Source organism: Amblyomma maculatum, unplaced genomic scaffold, assembly GCF_055883805.1.
Source record: "Amblyomma maculatum isolate TAMU_Amacu unplaced genomic scaffold, ASM5588380v1 scaffold_19, whole genome shotgun sequence".
Classification (NCBI taxonomy): domain Eukaryota; kingdom Metazoa; phylum Arthropoda; class Arachnida; order Ixodida; family Ixodidae; genus Amblyomma; species Amblyomma maculatum.
In genome coordinates, this window is record NW_028146744.1 from 1,741,500 (window position 1) to 1,764,373 (window position 22,874).

Consider the following 22,874-nt stretch of genomic DNA (forward strand, 5'->3'; position numbering starts at 1 on the left):
TAAATTTATAAGGCGCCCGGGTACTCTATTAGCGTCTGTTGTTATCCATACCTTAAAAATAAATATTTGCGTAGAACTGGCTGTCAAGTTCAGCAGCTAAGTGGACGGTTTCTGTCGTATTGAATTCCAGCCGTTCTCAACCCGCGATCGTTCGCCATTGATGCAAAGGTTGAGAGGCACATGGAATTCAAATGCATTCATTACAGCTGGCGTCGCATGCAGGAGGTTCAAAATGAAGATTTAGCTTGCCAGATAATACACCGCTGTAGTCAGAGAAACCATAATCACTTCTAGAAGTTGTTCTGGTGGTTCCAATAAGCGGGAAGGTCTCAAGACAAAGCATGGAGACCGCCTAATCTTGGCTTTATTGATTTATATAGGGCTGGGGAAGAAACTTTCCGCCTCTAAATGAATAAATGTTTTTAGTTTTGCTTTGAAATGTGAAGCAAAGAATGCACTCATTTAAATCAATTTAAAGTAATCGGCATATTTTTTCCCAAGTTTCCTTTCAAAATGTTCATTCGAAGGCAAAGTATTGAAGAGCGGAATTTTTGCTAAAAAAGGAATTAAATCATACCCAGAAAATGACATTTCGCAGAGAAGAGTTCTTGAAGGTGATTTTATTGTTCAACATCGCAATAGCTATCAATATAATCGCCCATTCCTTCGCCAGACGTCTACTCTTTTGCTATTAATTTTCAAAAACACGCCCATTTGTTTTTAACTGGCAGTCTCACACGCATTCTATGAGCGCACAAGTTACAAAAAAAAAAAAAAAAGACGGCATGCATCGGAAGCTGTGAGCACTTTTATACACATGTGCCACAATTCTTGCAGAATTGACTCTCAAATATTTAAACACAGCCTCCATTCTTTTCCTACTGTTTTTACTCTTTTGGGAGCGCGAGGCAAACTTCTGGCGTTCCCTACCTTTCGGGAGCTGAGACTATTTTGAGACTATTTAAATAGGTGTTGCGAAATTGTGACATATTATTTCGAAGCTGCCTCACCATTTTTTTAATTCCTGCGTATTTGTTTCTGATGACACGGTACGATAACAAGCAAAGCATTAGAATCTTTTTTTTTTTTTTGTCGTACTCCACAGTGCCATACGTTTCAATATCTTATCGGCATTTTGCCCTCTTGTAGTGTTTAGCCCTTGCAGTGAAAGTAGCGCAACCTAGCTGCCGATCAGATAAATATTACTGAGACGATATCAGCTTTGGATTGCGTAGCGGCGGGAGAAAGCTCATGAAAGAAAACGAGAGTGCAAATGAATGCATTATTTCAATATGGTTTGTAGCCCGATGCAAATGCAAAAAGTGGCAATTCGAAATCAGTTGCTCTGGTCTTCGCTCAATGCGTTACTCTGTCGGGTATTTTTCTGCGCGTACAGAGAAACTTCGCTGGACAATAGCCTGCGCTTTAATATGTAGAGCACAAAAGCGTTAAATGGTCCCTCAGGATCCCAAATGTGTCACTCACCAGACTATCCGAGATGTATGTATTCCCTCTGACTACGACTGATTGCAGAAGCAACGCAGAATCTTGCGCGCCGGGTTGGCCAATGCCAGCTGTAACAGTGTTGCCCTCTAGGCCACAATAAAAAAGTTTCTCATCGATTACGCCGATCGTTGCGTCGTTCAATCCAGGAACGGGTGCGTTAGGGCTGCACTCTAGAAAAAAAAAGAAAACCTGTTTATACGACGCTGTGACCACATAGCGTAATCTGTGTGAGAACCTCCTGTAGCGCCAATGTCCATCCTTTATTCAGGATTCTTTGTACAGGACAGGTGCTCCTTAGAGATAATAGCGAGGCCCGCTGTATTTTTTCACCATCGAAAGGGAGGGGAATGGATCTCGAAACAAAGAGAAGTCATGTTTGGCTCTCCAGTATTGAACATTGCCTGAAATAATCGGGAGGCATGGTGTGTATGCTTTGGAGGAAAAACATCTTTTGCACATTCCAAGATAGGCGCAGGGCCTTCCAACAGTCACCATTTTTCAGCACTCAAACTCGAATTTAACCTTGGTAAGGCTGATATCGAACCCGCGTCTTGAGGAATCTTTCCCCGGCAGTGAATGGCGGCTGTCATTCCTGCTTCTCATAAAAATACGGTCTGCCTTATATTCCTCCTCTGTTTACACTTGAAGAACAACTCATGTTCGCAGGTATAACTCTTTGCATACACTGTCGCTGAGGCACGCATACAGAGGGGTGCAGGCAAAAGGAAAATGGAAGCGCCAATCTCAGAGGCGTATAAGCGCTGGAAAAGGAGCAGAAATCGCAAGTTTGAAATCCAGATTTTTCGTCTTTGTGTTGCGTTTTTTGCCACAAACAAGCATCAATACCACCAGAAAAAAAAAAGCTTTAGTAAAAGCAGTGCATGGGTGCAACCATCCGCTTGGAAGAATGGCGTCATAACACTATTGGGTTGCTGTCTACAAAGTTTCCTCTATATCTCACTTCTCTAGGAAGCTGGAAGTTCAGCTATTGTATTCTGTAACAAATAAAAAATTTTACCCTCGCTGGGCGACGGGTCTTAAGTGTTTAGATCCGTTCAGTGCGTTCCGAAAGAGCAACAAGTGTCTTCTGTTAAAATCGCAGTTTAGCAGAAATATGTTGATTAGAGTCGATGTCACATGCTTCAAATTGTAACACACGCATTAGGCAGTGCATTTGCTTATGCCCCTCAGTCGGTGTTGAAAAATATATTTCAGCTAATAAAAATTACAAGGGCCGCATTGTGCTACGCAAGTGACATTATTCTGTAATTAACTAATTATTTAGGCAATTGTTCAATTAGTAGTGAAGTGATGAAAAATAATTGTCATTAAGTTGTCAATAATGAACTATTTATCCGTCATTACTTAGTAGTTGCCCATTGATTGGCATATGGCCATATAAAGCACGCATTCGCGCATACTGTGGTGATGTTTTGTGATTGGTCGACACCTCTATCACGTTATCCCGCCTCGGCCAATCAGAGCCGCCGCAAATGCGGGACACATCTCGTCCATGACAGGGTGAGCTATTAAAGGCTTTCGCCTTTAAAAAATGGCTCTGAATAATATAGAATTTACGTGGGCTTTTTGTTCACGGAAGTTTCATCATATAGGGTGGTTATGAAGCGCAGGTTCTGCGACAACCTGCTCCTCTTCGCCACGACACTGTCCTCGGTAGACCTTGGCGGCAGCCGGTTCGTCAACTTCGCCCTCTCTGCGGCGGCGGAGATCCCCGGTGGCCTTGTAAGCCTACCGTTGGTACGCTACTGGCGACGCCGGAGGTCCCAGGCGGCGCTACTGCTCCTCGCCGGCCTGGCTGCTATCCTCATTTCGGTGCTGCCGCTAGGTGAGCCACTCAGCACGGGAAGTGCAGCTCCATAAGTTCCATAAACTAAAAATAGAATAGCGTATGTGAAAGAAGAGAGGCATTAGTATTTGGACGACCTCCGTATGCCGTCCAGTATTGCGAGATTTATCAGTGGAGAGCACGTGTTGGGTTTTGCTTCTGCTGGCTTCTTGTAGCTGGCGGAGCTTTCCTTGGACGAGACAAATTGCATGCGCTCTAAGCTCATTTTCAGAACTAATGGGCTTTATTCTCCATTCTGTTCCCTCATACCGAAACTAATGATAGGAAATTCATTAAAAAAACAAAAACATATTGCTCACAAGAAGCAATAAAAGCTGGGTGGAGTAGGAGCTTCAAATCATTGACGGTGTCTCGCGTAAAAATGTACAAAGGCGAGCGTTTGCTGCACGCATATAAAGAAGCTTTGACATATGGGAGAGGATGGATGGATGGATGGATGGAATATAGGAGCGTCCCCTATGAAACGGTGTGGTAGCAGTAGCTATCATGCTCATTTTTTCTCCCAATATCTTAATTATTGATTTAGATTGGTTAACTAAACCATCATTCTATTTATTACAATTTTGTTTCTACATTACTAACATTATATCACTTCTCTGCTTTTAAGCCACCAATCTTCCAGTCGTTTTTTGCTAGTTTCCACCGCCGGTTTATTCACCCGGCCACTGGTATCTCTAACCCCTGGCTTCAGGAACAGTGATTGCGCCTGCATCAACTTCCGGATGGATACCATTACATTCGAGTATAATATGGTCAATTGTTTCACGGGAGTTACCACATACATCACATGTGTCATCTCCATTGTTAAATTTCTTTTTGTAGCTGCGTGTTCTAAGGCACCCTGATCTAGCTTCACAAAGTAGGGCACTGCCTCTTGAGTTATCAAAGAAATCTTCCTTCCTGATCTGCATTTTCCACTTTCGGTATGATTCCACACTGTGTTTCTTTTCCATCGAATTTATCCAATTTTTACCTTCTCTGTTTTTCACCTGTTGCTTAATGCTCTTTATTTGTCCGTCCTTGTGACTAGCATACTTACTAGTTAGTTTCCTAGTTCTTTTCCTCCATTGCGAGTCAACGATTTTTAAGAACAGGTATTTAAATACTTTAGCTGCCCATCTGTTACTGTCCAATTTCCTCATACGTTCCTCATACAATATTTTACTCTAAGCTTCCCGTACTTCGAAAGATGCCCAGCCCATATCTCCCTGTACCGCCTCATTTGTAGTTTTGCCGTCGGCACCTAGTGCTAATCGTCCAACGGATCTCTGATTTATTTTTAATGTCGACTGTACCTCTGATTTTAGGCACAAAACCGCATTTCCGAAAGTAAGTCCGGGCACCATAATTCCTTTCCAAATACCCCTCAAAACCTCATATCTATTGTATCCCCACAATGCCTTATGCTTAATTATCCCGGCATTACTTCGCCCTTTGTCCTTAAGTGATTGCTCATGCTTTCGAATGTATGCCAATCCTTCGTTTACCCATACCCCCAGATATTTATATTCTTCTACTCTAGGTATTTCATGGCCTTGTATTTTAAGACCCTGATCAGTTGAGTCGTTGAAAATCATCAGACCCGACTTAACTGCGCTGAAACTGAAGCCTAGAGCGTCCCCTTCGTTTCCGCAATACTTAACTAGAGTTTGCAATTCTTCCAGACTCTCAGCTAGCAGCACAATATCGTCTGCATACATCAAACCGGGGAGGCGGTGCTTTACCGCCTTTCCACCTAATCTATATGACAGGTTAAAACCTAGGTTACTCTCTTGTATCCTCCGTTCCAGGCTTATCGTATAAAGCATGAACAACACCGGTGATAGAGGACAGCCTTGTCTTAATCCTTTGCATACTTTGACATCTTCCGTACTTCTTGTCCCTTCCCACGTAATTTCTACTTTGTTATCCCGGTATATATCCTGTAGGAACGCTACTATATCATAACCGGTACCTTCTTCTTTTAATATTGTTACCATCTTCGCACTTTTTCGCCGTGCCGGACTTCAACTGAACTCAAAGAAGTGCAGTTTTGGTCGCCGCGAACTTAAAGTGCTTGGCCATTTGGTGAATTCCACCGGCGTGCAACCCGATCCTGACAAAGTTCGTGCTGTCAGTGCTTTTCCATCTCCCCGTTCACCCCGTGATGTCCGCAGCTTTATAGGACTGTGCTCTTATTTTCGCCGGTTCGTCCCAAACTTTGCCGCTGTTGCTCGTCCTCTCACCAATCTCCTGAAGAAAGGCGTTCCTTTCTCATGGGGACCAGAGCAGGCTAACGCATTCTCCACCCTCATCGCTGTTCTCACCAATCTTCCTGTGTTGGCCCATTTCAACCCGTCTGCCCCGACGGAACTTCGCACCGACGCCAGTGGCCACGGGATTGGTGCTATTCTTGCACAGCGACAACGCGGCCAACACTGCGTGATTGCCTACACCAGTCGTCTCCTGTCATCAGCAGAACAGAACTACTCTATTACGGAACGGGAGTGCCTGGCTCTCGTCTGGGCCGTTGGAAAATTCAGACCCTACTTGTTTGGCCGACCATTCACTGTAATTACCGATCACCACGCCCTATGTTGGCTCTCTTCCCTCAAGGATCCTGCTGGCCGCCTCGGCCGCTGGGCACTGCGCTTGCAGGAGTATACCTTTTCCGTTGTATACAAATCAGGTCGGCTCCACCAGGATGCAGACTGTCTGTCCCGTTATCCCGTCGATCCCCCTTCCTCTACTGACCACGAGTCGGACCCCTGTGTGTTCTCTATATCGGACTTTTCTCACATAGCCGACGAACAGCGCTTGGACCCAACCCTCAGTTCTCTTATCGACCGCCTCCGCACACACAGCCGTGACTCTTCCCTCGTCCTATTCTTCCTTCATGGAAATACGCTATACCGCCGCAACATGCGACCTGATGGCGCTGAGCACTTGCTCGTCGTTCCCCAACACCTACGCTCTGCCGTTCTAGAACAAATGCACGACGCCCCTACAGCTGGTCATCTTGGCCTCTCACGCACATACGACCGCGTGCGCCGGCGTTTCTTCTGGCCTGGACTCTACCGCTCTGTCCAACGTTATGTAGCCGCTTGCGACCTCTGTCAACGCCGGAAGAAAGCCCCTGTGCTGCCACCTGGACACCTGCAGCCGATTGCTATCCCGACTGATCCATTTTCTCGTGTTGGCCTTGACCTCCTAGGGCCCTTCCCCGAGTCCTTGTCAGGAAACAAATGGATCGCTGTGGCCACCGATTATGCCACGCGGTACGTGATCACTCGCGCCATTCCAACCAGCTGCGCCACAGACGTTGCTGACTTCCTTTTGTACGACGTCATACTACATCATGGTGCTCCCCGTCAACTACTTACCGACCGTGGCCGCTGTTTCCTTTCCCGAGTTGTTGAGGAAATACTTCGTTCTTGCTCGGTTCGGCACAAGTTCACCACTGCGTACCACCCTCAGACGAACGGCCTTACGGAGCGTATTAACCGCACACTCACCGACATGCTCGCAATGTACGTATCCGACAGTCATCGCGACTGGGATATTAGTCTGCCATTTGTCACCTTTGCATATAACTCTTCGCGTCATGACACTGCTGGGTACTCTCCATTCTATCTTCTCTTTGGACGAGACCCCTTACTGCCCTTCGACACTTTGCTTCCCGCCGCTGGCCCCGTCACAACCTATGCCCGCGATACCATCGCCCGAGCCGACGCTGCTCGCCAGATTGCTCGTCACAATCTCACCGTCTCTCAAGAAGCTCGAAAACGCCGCTACGACGCTCACCACCGCGATGTGCACTATCCTCCCGGATCTCTGGTGCTGCTCTGGCTTCCGTGCCGTCGTGTGGGATTGTGTCAGAAACTTCTGCCCCACTACACGGGTCCTTACCGTGTACTACGCCCAGTGACCGACGTGACCTGTGAGATTGCACCGCTCCACCCGAAGTCACCGACTGCTACACCTACTTCCGAAATTGTACATGTCGCCCGCCTCAAGCCATATTACACCCCCTCCACACCGCACGCCTAATACGCACCGGGACGGTGCCTTTTGCCGAGGGGGGTAGTGTTACCGGGAAACGCGGGACCAAAGTGCGCTCACTGACAAAGACGACGATTGAGGAACGCGGGCACGACGAAACGTTGAAAAAGAGAACGACGCTGAGGGAGTAGATTCTGCACGGCTAACGAAGTCTTAGCGTCGAGTTCAGCTCATCGCAGTGCTGTCACATTAAGTACATCCCCGTAACAATATGTTCCACAGAAGTTCCCTGCTTACGTTGTCGTACGCCCCGTTTATGTCCAGGAAGGCCAAATACAAAGGTCTATTTTCCACTGTAGATAATTTCGATGCTTTGGGTAAGCACGAAGAGGCTATCAACTAAGCGCCTACCATTTCTAAAGCCGTTCTGAAGTTCGCCGTGTATCTTGTTACTTTCTACCCATGCTTGCACCTTTAATTTCCCCGCCTGCATGGCTAACCTGTACATAACAGATGTTATAGTAATCGGCCTGTAGGATTTTATGTGCATCCTGTCTCCTTTCTCTTTATAAATCAAATTCTTTTTACTTTGCCGCCAGCTTTCTGGAATTTGCTTATTCGTTATGACTGTTTCCAGACCTTTTAACAACGCTTCCTTACTTTTTGGACTGATTTCATTAATCAGCTTGATTGGAATTCCATCTATTCCTGTAGATGTGTTTTTAGGCACATTTTTTTCTGCCTTTTTCCAGCTTAGATTGGTCAGTTCTATGCTGCTTTGTATTCTGCTACCTTGTGTTGCTTCCTGATTTGCGGAGATTACCCTATCGTCGCTCCTAAATGACTCGGCTATAAATGATGTAATGTAGCTCACTGCGTTGTCTCCCTTTAAACAATTTCCCTCGTTATCTTGGATCCGATCCTGCTTTATTTGATTCTTCTTCCTAGCCAGCTTATATGGTTCCAGAATTTTCTTGCTCCGCCTCTAGAGGCATCGTGTGTGTCAGCCATCCAGCAATCGGTGGACTGCCTTATTTTACTTTGGACGAGGGCTTGCACCTAAAGTTTCTTTTGTCGATATGATTCCCATTTTTGGTCGATTTCCTCCTGAGATACCTGCGCTTTCTTTGCCTCTCGGTGTTCTCTTGAAGCAGCCCGTCGTTGTTCAATAGCTTACCTGATTTCCTTATTCCACCAGCTCCGTGGCTTCCTCTTTCCATTCCAGCGGTTTGCTACATTAACCTCCTTAATTTTCCTTCTTATGAGTAGTTCTACCTATTCATAATCCCAGTCTTCCATGGGGCTTTTCTCTATTGCTTCCTCTATGTCTGCTGCTATCTGCGCTATTTGATCGTCGTTTAATTTTGCGTTTACATTTTGTCTAAGTTCCATATCTCTTTTCATCAACGGCCCCATCTGCGGACTAATACGTTTATGATCACTTCCCAGACTACACTCCCTTTCTTCGTCTATTTCCATTTTTGTGACCTTGCTATAAATATCCTACGACATTAGACAGTAGTCAATGGTCGTCTGCCTGTTGCGGAACTCCCACGTGATTTGGCCTTCACATTTTGTTTCTCTATTTACTATAACTAGATCGTGTCGCTCACAGAAATCTAGCATTAGCTTCCCGTTACAATCCGTGTATCCATCCAGATCGTCGATGTTGCCGTTCACGTCCCCCAGTTGAATAATATTGACTCCGTTTCCAAACTGGCTTATATCGTCACTGAGACATTCAATAAGATCATTGTTTTCTTGCCTGTATTGATGTCCTGTTGCTAAATAAACTACCCCTAGCCATGTCCTTATGCCGGCAATTGTTCCGAAACCCAGAAATATGTTCTTTACAAGATGATTTAATTATTTGCCAATTTGTTCCCTGGCGTATCAACATACCTACCCCTCCACCTTTTTTTTCCGTTCTCGTTCTGTTGCACCCTTCCCAGACGTAGCCTTCTATAAACGGCAGATCTTCTAGATGCCTGAGATGAGCCTCGCAAAGAGCGTACACATCTATTTTGTCATCCTTCAACTGCTGTTCTATTTCCAGCCATTTCGTTCTTTTTCTACCTCCTTGCACATTTTGGTAATTGATCCTAGTGTTAAATTTCTTTTTTGTACTTTTCTTTCTCGACCTCCTCCTTGCCATTTTTGGGGGCTCAGCCTCCGTTATTACACTTTATTCTGCTTCACTTCTAACTACCTCTGTGCACGGAGTCCTCGCGGACCCCCTTAAAAAGCTCAGCCCTGCCTGCCAGGCGCCAGCCGATCTCTGCTCCCACCCTTCTGTTAAAATGAATGCCATCTCGCTGAAAAGCACTACCAAAACCTGCTTTATGCACCTCCCTGTTTACCTCAACCACTTCTAAACGCTTCTCCAGGCTTAACTTTCTTATGTCCTGATTAACTGTCACCACGTCCTTTTCTAGCTTTCCGTTCAATCCTAGCACCTCTAGTACTGTGCATACAACTATCTGCGTTTGCTGTGCTATCTCCCTGATCTCGTCAACTCCCTTAGTTAAACTTTCCGCCACTCCTGCAGCGTCACCATTTAGGACATCGTTTAGCCCCGCGGCTACTATTACCATATTTCGCTCTGCGGAATTCTTCAACAGCCTATTTTTACTCTCTTTCAGCACTGCCCTCATTGTTCCCCCTAGGAAGGCTCCAACTAACACTCTTCTATCACCCTTTACACGTTCCAAAATATCTCGCTTATCTCTGGGATTTTCATTCTTCCTTACTTCTTTCTTTTTTTCCGGCTTCTTAGTAGGTGCTTCTAAATAATTCTGACGGTTCGGATCCGCCTGTCCTACTTTGCTTATGCCTTCCATGCCAGTGCTTGCCCCAGCCACGTGGCCCGCATTGGAATGTTCGTCCTCGTTGGTTCCAAGGACAAAGTCGGCCACTTTTTTTTTCAATTTGAGGAAGCTGTCCAAGCAGTTTCTGATTTTCCGCCCTTAAGAAACGTACTTCATTTTCCAAATCATCCACACGAGACACTAAACTGCCCCTTTCTTGATCAAATCTATCTAGACGTGCGCTCGCACGCAACACCAACACAAAAAGTCGCTGCCTTCCGCTTCACCTACAGAGTCAAAACGCGTTTCCTTGAGATTAACCTGCGCCTCAAACTGAGTACATTTTTCCTTCTTTTGATTGCACATCTTAAGCGCTCGTCGACTGAACTATATCTATTACGAATTCTCAGAATATACAAATTGCCAAAAGAAGACACAAGAAACGACTAGCAAACACGTGTAAAGAACCAATTCTGCGAATGCCAATAGCCTAGAAAAAAAGTATTTATCTAAGCAAGATAGTTAAAGAATGAACGCCGAGAAAGCCTAGCTGCCGGCACGAGAGCTAGGCACGAGGACAAAGACCTAAAACCTATTCTTTAGGCTGCACCTAACCTAACTAGCTGAAAACAGAATAAAGTTAATAAATGAAAGAACTCATCTATTTCACGCTTCGGAAGCTCCCGCTTTCGCCAGTCCTTCCGCTTCCGGTAGCCACGTGCAATCGGCGGAGCGATGGAACACGCGTCCGCATCACACGGCTGTCAACTGTATTATATGCCGCGTTACACGAGGGCCCTCTGTGATCTGTGAGGTATTAAGTGCTCACCAACTGTTGCAATAAAACATTGCACTCAACACGGTCATCGCTACTGCAGTTGATTCGCGTAACCGTCGCAGCGGCTGATGTCTCTACCCGTTGACTGCTTGTGGTAGCAGCCACGTGCGACTGATATACGCATTTTAGTTCGTGGGGTGGCAGCTCCCGCTTTTCGACATATAAGAATCCCGTGTGCTGAAAAATTTACGATAACATTCGCTTTTCCTTTCTTTTACCAATGGCAGCTATCTCTTTAGTGGCATAGAGTATATTTTCCTCCAGTGTGCAGAGGAGCGAACGAGAAGAAAAATTAAAACATAAACGAGAGTTACAGTGAGAACTACGGCGTCCCTGAGCCGCTATGGGATGTTAAACCCCACAAACCAAACCAGACACACAATAGAATTGCGAAGAAAAGGAACACACGCTTGCGTCTTGAATGAATTCTGCTGTGAATTATGCAAAGTCGTTTCTATGCCTCTGGCATAACAGGAATCTCGCCGGCCAGTGCTTTGCTTTGGAGCACAATAAGCCAGCTTTAGTTCCGCTTAAACTTATCGCACTTCAACCAGCCGTGGCACAAATATATAATGCCGCCTGGTGTCCCCATGTTCTTGCATGCGCCTGGAAGAAGAGGACACTGAAGTTGACTCTCGCGTGCTGTGTGCCGAACTTCGCCTGCTTCGTCCCGGCAGTTTAGTCAAGTCTAGCCCTGTTGTCCGTGACATATTTTGGTGGAGGTGCTGGGTATCGATCCCAGTATATGTCCCGCACTCCTCCGCATACCCAGGATTCAGGTCCTGTGCCAATCGACACTCCTGTTCACCGCGCTAGCCGGAGGAACCTAGGCCTACCACCTGAGCACGGGCCGTTGGAATTCACCACCGCAGCCGCCCCTCGGCCTGTCATGCAAACTCCAACGTACTACACTCTACAGAGCCCACGACTGCCTAAGACTTTCCACGGCTGTCAGACGGAAGACGTCGAAGACTGGCTCACCCAGTTTGAACGGGTCGCCGCATTTAATCAGTGGGACGACGCCGCAAAGCTCAGGAACGTCTTCTTTAGCCTGGAAGATGGCGCTCGTACTTGGTACGAGAATCGTGAAGGCGTGCTAACATCGTGGCGCGAGTTCTGCCGCTGCATCCTGGACACCTACACCAGCCCGGATCGCCGAGAACGAGCGGAAAGGGCCTTACGCTCTCGAATACAGTTGCCGAACGAGACCATAACCATGTACGTGGAGGACATGACTAGGTTGTTCCGACGATCTGACCCGGCCATGCCCGAAGAGAAAAAGGTGCGCCATCTCATGCACGGCGTTAAGGAACAACTGTTCGCTGGGCTCGTGCGCAACCCGCCGAGCACAGTTGCCGAGTTTGTTTCGGAAGCAATCACGATGGAAAGGATGCTCCAGCAGCGGTCTGCGACCTACGACAGGCCGGTACTCGCCGCTTCGCTCACTGAGCCGCATTCGGCCTTCGGGGTTAGTCCGGATCTTCTTCGCGACATCATCCGCTCCATTTTGCGTGAAGAGCTCCAGAAGCTTTTCGGTGCTCCCCAGCCGACGGTCAGCTCTGTCGCTAGTATTGTCCGAGAAGAACTCCAGCAAGCACTTCGGCCTTCGGTACCAGCTGCTAACCCGCCATCCTTTTCCACCGAGTCCTGTCGGCCAACGTATGCGGACATCTTGCGACGTCCCCCGACTGATTCCACGCAATTACTGCCACCCGACCAAGGCTCACTTTATTCAGCCCACCCCGAGCCGTACATCGACAACCGCCGACCACCCCAGCGAAAGGCAGACCTGTGGCGTGCCCCAAATCGGCAGCGCCTGTGCTTCCACTGCGGGGAAGCTGGTCACCTGTATCGACAGTGCCCATATCGACAACTGGGACTGAAGGGTTTCCCCATCGACATGCGTAACCCTCCTTTAGGCCAACGACCCCGGGATATTGAAGACTACGTAGCCCAGCAGCGCATGGCGCCAACTTTTAGACGACAGTCACGATCTCCGTCTCCACGCCATCCTCGCAGCCCAGCTCATCCGGGATGGCGCAGCGACGGTCGCCTAGTCCGAGCCGGGAAAACTAAAGACAGCGACCTCAGGGGGCGAGGCCGCTTCAAATCGACGCGACGAAGACCCCCCGACAACGCGACCTGTGAGTGACCGCGACTTGACGGCCCCGACGACAGTTCGTACACGTGAAGACAGACTCTCGCTGGATATACCCGTGCTGCTCGACGGCTATAAGGTTAGCGCATTGGTAGACACTGGTGCTGATTTTTCAATTTTAAGCGGGAAGCTAGCGGCGCTTCTAAAGAAAGTGATGACGCCATGGTCTGGCACGCAGATTCGAACCGCTGGCGGACATGTCGTAACTCCGAGCGGTCAGTGCACGGCGAGAGTCCAAATTCGCAACTCCACGTTTGTTGTCAGCTGCCTTGTGATACCTGACTGCTCCCGCGACTGTATCCTTGGTGTCGATTTTCTCCGGGAGTATGGGGCCATTATCGATCTCCGGAAGCGCACCGTGACCTTTTCGACCGAGAAAGCTGATGATACTGACACCGCAGACCGCCAAAGCCGTGCCCCTCTTCGAATTTCTGCCGAGAGCGTTTCTATTCCGCCACGTTCTAGTGTTTTTGTGACTGTTAACTGCGATGAACTACGTGACGGAACGGCGGTCGCTGAGGGCAACCAGTCCCTTTTGCTCACCCACGGCGTCACCTCGGCGCGGAGTCTCATCCATCTGCGTAACGGCCGATCTAAACTCCTGGTGACTAACTTTACGAACGAACCCCGCCATCTTTTCCGCGCTACTGCAATCGCATTCGCCGACGCCTTAGCGAACGTTTCTGAATGTTTTACGTTTGGAGAAGTTGAAAATGTGCGCCCATCCCTTGATCGTCTGGATATTAGTACAGATCTCTCGGAAACACAGCAGCACGATCTGCGTTCTCTCCTTCTAAAATACAGTGCTTGTTTCGCGACGTCATCGAAAATTCGGCAAACGCCTCTTGTGAAGCACCGCATAATTACTCCCGACGATGCCCGCCCTATACGCCAGCAGCCGTACCGCATCTCAACGACGGAACGTGAAGCGATTCAGACACAGGTTCAGGAGATGCTTCGTGATGGTGTCATCCAACCCTCCAACAGTCCGTGGTCGTCCCCTGTCGTGCTGGTGAAAAAAAAGGATGGTACCCTTCGCTTCTGTGTTGATTATCGAAAATTGAACGACATCACTAAAAAAGACGTCTACCCGCTGCCCCGTATCGACGATTCGCTCGACAAGCTTCGCCGTGCCCAGTACTTCTCCTCCATTGACTTGAAGAGCGGGTACTGGCAGATTGAGGTCGATGAGCGGGACCGCGAAAAAACAGCTTTTGTCACCCCAGATGGACTGTATGAGTTTAAAGTGCTGCCATTCGGCCTATGTTCAGCGCCGGCTACTTTTCAGCGCATGATGGACACCGTTCTCGCCGGCCTCAAATGGCAAATCTGTTTAGTTTATCTCGACGACGTTGTCGTGTTCTCTTAAACCTTTGGAGAACACCTCGAACGCCTTCGCGCAGTATTAGACGCCCTCCGGTCAGCTGACTTGACGCTCAAGCCCGAGAAGTGCCACTTTGGCTACAAAGAGTTGAAGTTTCTCGGTCATCTTGTGAGTGCCGCAGGCGTTAGGCCAGACCCCGACAAAACTGCCGCTGTCGCCAAATTTCCCGTTCCTGCCACGAAGAGGAGTTTAAAACGTTTCCTGGGTTTGTGTGCGTACTACCGCCGCTTCATCGCCGACTTTTCCAAGATAGCCGCACCCCTGACCCGCCTCACGCGGGATGATACAGAGTTCGTGTGGGCTGCCGAACAACAGGAGGCTTTTGCGGAGCTGCGCAGACGACTGCAAACTACCCCTGTTCTTGCGCACTTTGATGAAGACGCTGCCACCGAAGTCCACACCGACGCCAGCAACATCGGCCTTGGCGCTGTACTCGTACAACACCAAGCTGGCGTGGAAAGGGTCATTGCGTATGCCAGCCGCACGCTCTCCCGCGCTGAAACAAATTATTCCACTACGGAAAAGGAATGCCTCGCGGTTGTGTGGGCAACTATGAAATTTAGGCCTTACCTCTATGGCTGTGCGTTTAAAGTCGTTCCTGAGCACCATTCTTTGTGTTGGCTGGCCAATCTCCGTGACCCATCGGGGCGCCTAGCACGATGGAGCCTTCGCCTCCAAGAATTTGATTACTCCATTGTGTACAAATCTGGTCAGAAGCACGAAGATGCTGACGCGCTCTCCCGGGCACCCATCGGATTTGTCGATAACGTCACGGATGACAGAGGGTTTCTTGGACTAGTGAATGCCTCAGACATAATGACCCGACAGCGAGCTGACCCAGAACTTCGACCTGTCATTGACCACCTGGAGGGTCGCGCTGCTGACGTCCCCCGTCAGTTTGGAAGGCACCTGTCTGCATTCTGTCTTCGGAATGGCGTTTTATTCAAGAAAAACTCCAGCACTGTTGATCGAGCGCACCTCCTTGTCGTGCCGGCCGACCTTCGCGACGATATCCTTTTTGCTTGCCACGATGAGCCCACATCCGGCCACTTGGGCTTTGCACGCACACTCGCTCGAGTTCGTCAAGCCTATTATTGGCCTAAACTTTCTGACGCTGTCCATCGCTACGTCAGAGGCTGCCGCGAGTGTCAGCGTCGAAAGGTGCCTCCTCTCAAGCCCGCGGGTTTGCTCCAACCTATTATTCCACCTCGGTCGCCGTTTGACCAAGTCGGCATCGACCTACTGGGCCCATTTCCGCTGTCATCGATGGGTAACAAATGGATTATAGTCGCGACTGACTATCTCACACGTTATGCGGAAACCAAGGCAGTGCAGCGGGGCACATCAATTGAGATCGCCCAATTCTTTATGCAGCAAATCGTGTTGCGTCATGGTGCACCGTCCCTAGTCGTAACCGATCGAGGCACCGCGTTTACGGCACAGCTCATGCATGGCGTGCTCGAGCTTAGTCATACCAGCCACCGAAAAACTACTGCATATCACCCGCAGACGAATGGCCTCACGGAGAGACTCAACAAAACCATCGCCGACATGATTGCAATGTACATAGACTCGCAGCACAAAAACTGGGATGAAATTCTTCCCTACATCACATATGCCTACAACACGGCCACCCAAGAGACGACGCGTTTTACACCATTTCGCCTAGTCTACGGACGTGACGTTCAGACGATGTTGGATGCCATGCTTCCGAGCTGCACAGATGATCATCCACTCACGCCAGACGCCGAGCAGTTTGCTCAGCGCGCTGAGGAAGCACGTCAACCTGCCCGCATTCACATTCAACAACAGCAGGGCACGGATGCACGCCGCTACAACCTCCGTCACCGACACGTCGCATACCATCCTGGAGAGAAAGTTTGGGTGTGGACCCCGGTGCGTCGGCCCGGCTTGTGTGATAAACTGATTTCTCGTTACTTCGGACCTTACGAAGTTCTGCGCCGAGTCACGGAAGTGACTTACGAAGTTCGTCCAGTGGGTACTGTGCAGCCCTCGCGTCGGCAACCACGCTCCGAGGTCGTGCACGTTGTCCGCATGAAGCCCTATTTCACGCGGTAGTGCGCTATGCGCTTGTTTCGTTGTCGCGTAGGGCACCTTACCCCGCCTCCGTTATCTATGCTGTCCATGTGCTGGTCTTTCGTTTCGCTAACATTGGCCATCGCTCGCGCTCCGTCCCTTATTTCGTTTTTTAAGAGGGGGAGTAATGCCGCCTGGTGTCCCCATGTTCTTGCATGCGCCTGGAAGAAGAGGACACTGAAGTTGACTCTCGCGTGCTGTGTGCCGAACTTCGCCTGCTTCGTCCCGGCGTTTTAGTCAAGTCTAGCCCTGTTGTCCGTGACAATATATATATATATATATATATATATATATATATATATATATATATATATATATATATATATATATATATATATATATATATATATATATATATATATATATATATATATATATCATCACCATCAGCCTGACTATACCCACTGCAGAGCGAAGGCCCCTCCCATATTTCTCCACCTAACCAGGTTCTGTGCAAGCTGCATCCACTTGACCCCTGCGAACTTCTTAATCTCATCCGCCCACCTAACTTTGTGCCACCCCCTGCTACGCTTTCCTTCTCTTGGAATCCAGTTTGTTACCCTAAGCGACCATCGGTTATCCTCTCTTCGCACTACATGTCCTGCCCATGCCCATTTCTTCTTCTTAATTTCCACTAGAATGTCGGTAACTTGAGTTATTTCTCTGCCCCAATCTGCACGCTTCCTATCTCTTAATGTTACTCCTACCATTTTTCGTTCCATAGCCCTCTGGGTTGTCCTCAACTTAAGTAGAACTCTCTTGGTTAGCCTCCACGTTTCAGTGCCGTAGGTGAGTACAGGTAAGATGCAACTGTTGTATACTTTCCTATTGAGCGATACCGGTAAGCTGCTAGTCATAATCTGTGAGTGCTTGCCAAACGCGCCCCATCCGAATCTTATTCTTCTTGTTACTTCCTTTTCATGGTCCGGATCTGCGGTTACTACCTGTCCTAAGTAGACATATTCGCCTACTACTTCCAGTACTTCGCTACCCAATGTAAACATTGTCGCTACCCGAGGCTGTTAAACATTGTCTTAGTCTTCTTCACATTGATTTTCAAGCCTACCTTCCTATGTTTCTTGTCTAGGTCATCAAGCATTATTTGCAATTCATCCCCCGAGTTGCTTAGCAAGGCAATGTCATCAGCAAATCGCAGATTACTGAGGTATTCTCCATCTACCCTTATCCCTAACTGCTCTCATTCCAAGTCTCTGAATACTTCCTCTAAACAAGCCGTGAATAGTACTGGGGAGATTGCGTCTCCTTGCCTAACACGTTCCGTTATGGGAATTGTGTTACTTTCTTTATGCAGAACTATGGTTGCTGTGCAGCCACTATATATATCTTCCAGCACTTTCATGAACGGCTCGTCTATCCTCTGATTTCGCAATGCCTGCATCACCGTCGAGATTAATGCATTTTCGTAACCAATGAATGCTATGTATAAGGGATGGTTATACCGAGCATTTTTCCTATCACCTGATTCATGGCATATGAATATGATCGATAGTTGAGTACCGTTTCCGAAAACCTGCTTGATCCTTTGCTTGATTGCAGTCTAAGATTGTCCTGATTCTATTAGCGATTACCTTAGTAAATATCTTATAGGTAACAGACAGTGCGCGGATTGGTCTGTAATTTGTAAGGCCCTTAGAGCCCCCTTTCTTATGAATGATGAATATGTTTGCATTCGTCCCTGGTTCCGGTACCGTCAATGATACCAGGCACTGCGTATACAGGGTGGCCAGATTTCTAGTACGATATCCCCCCCGTCCTTCAGCAAATCTGTAGTTATTTCATCCTCTCCAGCTGCTTTCCCCCTTTTCATAGTTTATAATGCTTTCTTGACCTTGTGCTTCGTTACTGGTGGAACGTCTAACTGTTTTTCCCTACCACCAATCCCATTACGGTCCTGACTACTTTGGCTACTGTAGAGATCTGTATAGAACTCCTCGGCTACTTTGAATACCTTCTCCATATTCGTGATGCCGTTGCCCGCCTTGTCCCTTATCGCATACATCTGGTTTTTGCCTATGCCCATTTTCTTTTTACCGCTTGAAGGCTTCCCCCGTTCTTTACAGCATGCTCAATTTTCTACATGGAACACTTCCTTATATCGGCCACCTTGCGCTTATTGATTAGCTTTGATATATCGGCCAATTCGATCTGGTCTGTTCTATTGCAAGCTTTCATACTCTGGCGTTTCTTAATAAAATATTTCGTCTCCTTAGACAGCTTACCGGTATCCTCTCTAACTATCCTACCGGCTACTTCTACCGCGCACTCAGTATTGATATCTCTGAAATTATGGTTCTTTGCTTCTAGGGTAAGGTCGCCAGCCTCGGGAAGAGCTGAATATCTATTTTGTAGCGAGATCCTGAACTCTCCTGCCCTTCCCCTTACCGCTAATTCGTTGATGGGTTTCTTTCTTACTAATCTGCCGCGTTCCTTCTTCAGATTTGTGCTAATTCGGGACCTCACCATCCTTTGTTGAGGTCCCGATGAAATGCTTTTAATACAGATGAACAGCGGTGCAGGTGCAGGTGCAGCGGTGGCGTAGTTATTACAGAGGCTGCTCCCTGAATGGATTGTGTCATGTGAAAACATGCCTGGTACTGTGACTGGCTACCTGCGCGAGGTTGTTTTTTCGTGCAAGTTGCTTGAAGTGCGGTTTTCTTTTGATTACCTTTACAACATTCCTAGAAAAAAACTGTATAAAGATCTCATTGACGTGATGCTGCCGGTGCCTTTTTATCGGGCATTACACTGTGGAGGCCCAGGGCAGGACGTTTTGAAAAGAGTTAAGAAGATGCCCGTGAGGCCATCAGCTAAAACATTCCTTTTCAAACTTCACTCTAATACGCTCCCTGTTAAAACCTGGCTGAATGAAAAAGGTATCTTCGTCCCATGGACAACAAATTGCCTGTTGTGCAAAAAACCGGAAACAATTGAACACGTTTTCTTACAGTGTTGGGATGCTGTCTTTCTATGGGACGTCCTCCAAAGGACAATTAAAAAGGAGCTTCCATTAACTCCTTACGGTATAAGATTTCTACCAGTGCAGAACGATGATGCACCTTATGATTTAATTATGCTTCTTGGCCTCCATAGTTTGTGGAAAACACGAATGCAGGTGCGTCATGCAGATATAGATACACGATCTTCGCGTGAAAACTTTATTGAAAGTGCTGTTTATATACGTGAAACTTTCATGAGGCAGCAGGATCCGCCACAATGGCATTGTCTCTTTGATGAGTTAGTGAACTTGAAAAGATTTTAGCCACTTACGCGTTAGCTCAAGTGTAGTTGACGTTTTTTTATCATGTGTATTTTTGTTTTGTGTTTCACGGCAATAAAGAAAAAAAAAAAAAAAAAAAAAAAGCAGCGGTGGCGTAGCGGTAAAGCATCCGCCTCGCATGCAAGGGAACCGGGGCTCAAATCCCGGTGCCACGCAATTCTCCTCTGGATTTAAAAAAAAAAACAATCCGCGTGTCGATGGAATTGCATAAACAGATTTGGGGTGCGACCTGATGCCGGTGAACACCTCCGGCAACGCACTCCCTCACTAGAACGGGAGTTGGCCACCCTGCTGCAGTAATTCGCCGCAACCTCTCATGATTAGTTCCATAAAACCCTGGCCCTCAGTCGCCAGCGGCTGCGGAAGGACTGACCACGGCGGCGGTCAGACCAGTGACGCAGCACGGGGTGCTAATAATTCCTGGCTTCGCTGGACAGGCCGCCATTGAAAACACACCCTGGCAACATTTAACGCTAGAACCCTAGCTAGTGAAACTAGTTTACCAGTGCTGTTAGAGAAACTAGATGATACGAAATGGGATGTCGTAGGGCTTAGTGAGGTTAGGAGGCCGAATGAGGCATATACTGTACTGAAAGATGGGCATGTACTGTGTTATCGAGGTTTACTAGAGAGGCGACAGCTAGGAGTAGGTTTCCATGTTAATAAGTATATAGCGGCCAATATAGATAAACTCTATAGCATAAATGAGAGGGCGGAAGGTATCGTAGTTATGCTTAATAAGCGCTATAAACTGAAGGTTGTACAGGCCTATGCACCCACATGTAATTATGATGTCCAGGCAGTGGAAAGCTTCTACGAAGATGTAGAATCGGCAATGCGAAAAGTAAAGACGCAGTATACTGTACTAATGGGCGACTTCAATGCCAAGGTAGGGAAAAAGCAGGCAGGAGGCCAGGCAGTAGGTGACTATAGCATTGGCTCTAGGAATAGCAGAGGGGAGTTACTAGTTGAGTTTCCAGAGGGCAATAACTTAAGAGTCATGAATACCTTCTTCAGCAAACAGAAGAACCGGAAATGGACATGGAAAAGTCCTAACGGGAGACTAAAATTGAAATTGACATCATACTGTGTTCAACCCCCACCATTATGCAAGATGAAGAGGTAATCGGGAAAGTCCGATGCAGTGACCGCAGGATGGTGAGGTCCTGAATTAGCCTAAATCTGAAGAAGGAACGAAACAGATTAGTAAGAAAGAAACCCATCAACGAATTAGCGGTGAGGGGGAGGGCAGAAGAGTTCAGGATCTCGCTTCAGAATAGATATTCAGCTCTAACCGAGGATGGCGACATTACCCTAGAAGCAATGAACAATAATTTCAGAGACATCATTACTGAGTGTGCGGTAGACGTAGGCGGTAGGACAGTTAGAGAGGATACCGGTAAACTGTCCAAGGATACGAAAGATTAGATTAAGTAACGCGAGAGTATGAAAGCTTTCAATCCAGATCGAATTGGCCCAGATATCAAAGCTAAATAATGAGCGCAAGGTGGTCGATATAAAGATGTATAACATGGAGAAATTTGAGCTTGCTGTAGAGAACGAGGGAAGCCTTAAAGCGGTAAAGAATAAATTAGGCATAGGCATAAACCAGATGTATGCGATAAGGGACAAGGCGGGCAACGTCATCACGAATATGGACAAGATAGTCGTAGTAGACGAGGAGTTCTATACAGATCTCTACAGTAGCCAAATTAGTCAGCACCGTAACGAGATTGGCGGTAAGAAAAACCAGTCGGACTTTCTACCAGTGACGAAGGACGAGGTCAAGGTACCATTAGAAACTATGAAAACGGGGAAATAACCAGGATAGGATAAGATAACTACATATTTGGTGAAGGACCGGGGGGATATCGTGCTAGAGAAACTGGCCACCCTGTATACGCAGTGCCTGGTGTCATCGACGGTACCGGAAGCATGGAGGAATGCAAACATTGTCCTCATTCATAAGAAAGGGGACTCTAAGGACCTTAAAAGTTACAGACCAATCAGCTTACTGTGTGTTACGTATAAAGTATTTACTAAGGTAATCGCCTATAGAATAAGGACAACCTTAGGCTGCAATCAAGCAAAGGATCAAGCAGGTTTTTGGAAACGGTACTCTACATCGATCATATTCATACCATCAATCAGGTGATAGAAAACGTCTCGGAATATAACCAGCCCTTATACATAGCATTCATTGATTACAAAAAAGCATTTGACTCAGCTGAAACCTCGGCGGTGATGCAGAAATTGCGAAATCAGGGGGTAGACGAGCCGTACGTGAAAGTGCTGGAAGATACATACAGTGGCTGCACAGCAACCATTGTTCTGCATAAAGAAAGTGACAAATTTTCCATAAAGAAAGGTGTTAGGCAAGGAGGCACAATCTCCCCAGTACTATTCACAGCTTGCTTAGAGGAAGTGTTCAGAGACTTGGAATGGGAGCAGTTAGGGATAAGGCTAGATGGAGAATTCCTCAGTAATCTGCGATTTGCTGATGACATTGCCTTGCTGAGTAACTCGGGGGATGAACTGCAAATAATTATTGATGACGTAGGCAGAAAAAGAATAAAGGTAGGCTTAAAAACCAATATGCAGAAGACTAAGGTAATGTTCAACAGCGTCGGGAAGGAACAGCAGTTCACGTTAGGTAGCAACGCACTGGAAGTAGTAGGCGAATATGTCTACTTAGCACAGGTAGTAACGGCAGATCCGGACCATGAAAATGAAATAACAAAAATAATAAGATTGGGATGGAGCGCATTTGGCAAGCATTCGCAGATTATGACTAGCAGCTTACCGGCATCACTCAAGAGGAAAGTATACACCACTTGCATCTTACCTGTACTCAACTATGGGACTGAAACTTGGAGGCTAACCAAGAGAGTTCTACTTAAGTTGAGGACAACCCAGAGGGCTATGGAACAAAAAATGG

The 22,874-nt window shown here is 47.4% G+C and overlaps 1 protein-coding gene across 2 annotated transcripts in view; it reads left to right on the top strand.

The window, feature by feature from the left end:
- LOC146171568 (solute carrier family 22 member 6-A-like) overlaps nt 1-22,874 on the top strand; it is a 296,829-nt gene that overhangs the window by 235,936 nt on the left and 38,019 nt on the right. For both annotated transcript variants that reach the window (XM_084586403.1, XM_084586404.1), the window contains exon 8: nt 3,138-3,352. In XM_084586403.1, the coding sequence (XP_084442529.1) occupies nt 3,138-3,352 (215 nt within the window). The remainder of the gene's footprint in view (nt 1-3,137; nt 3,353-22,874) is intronic.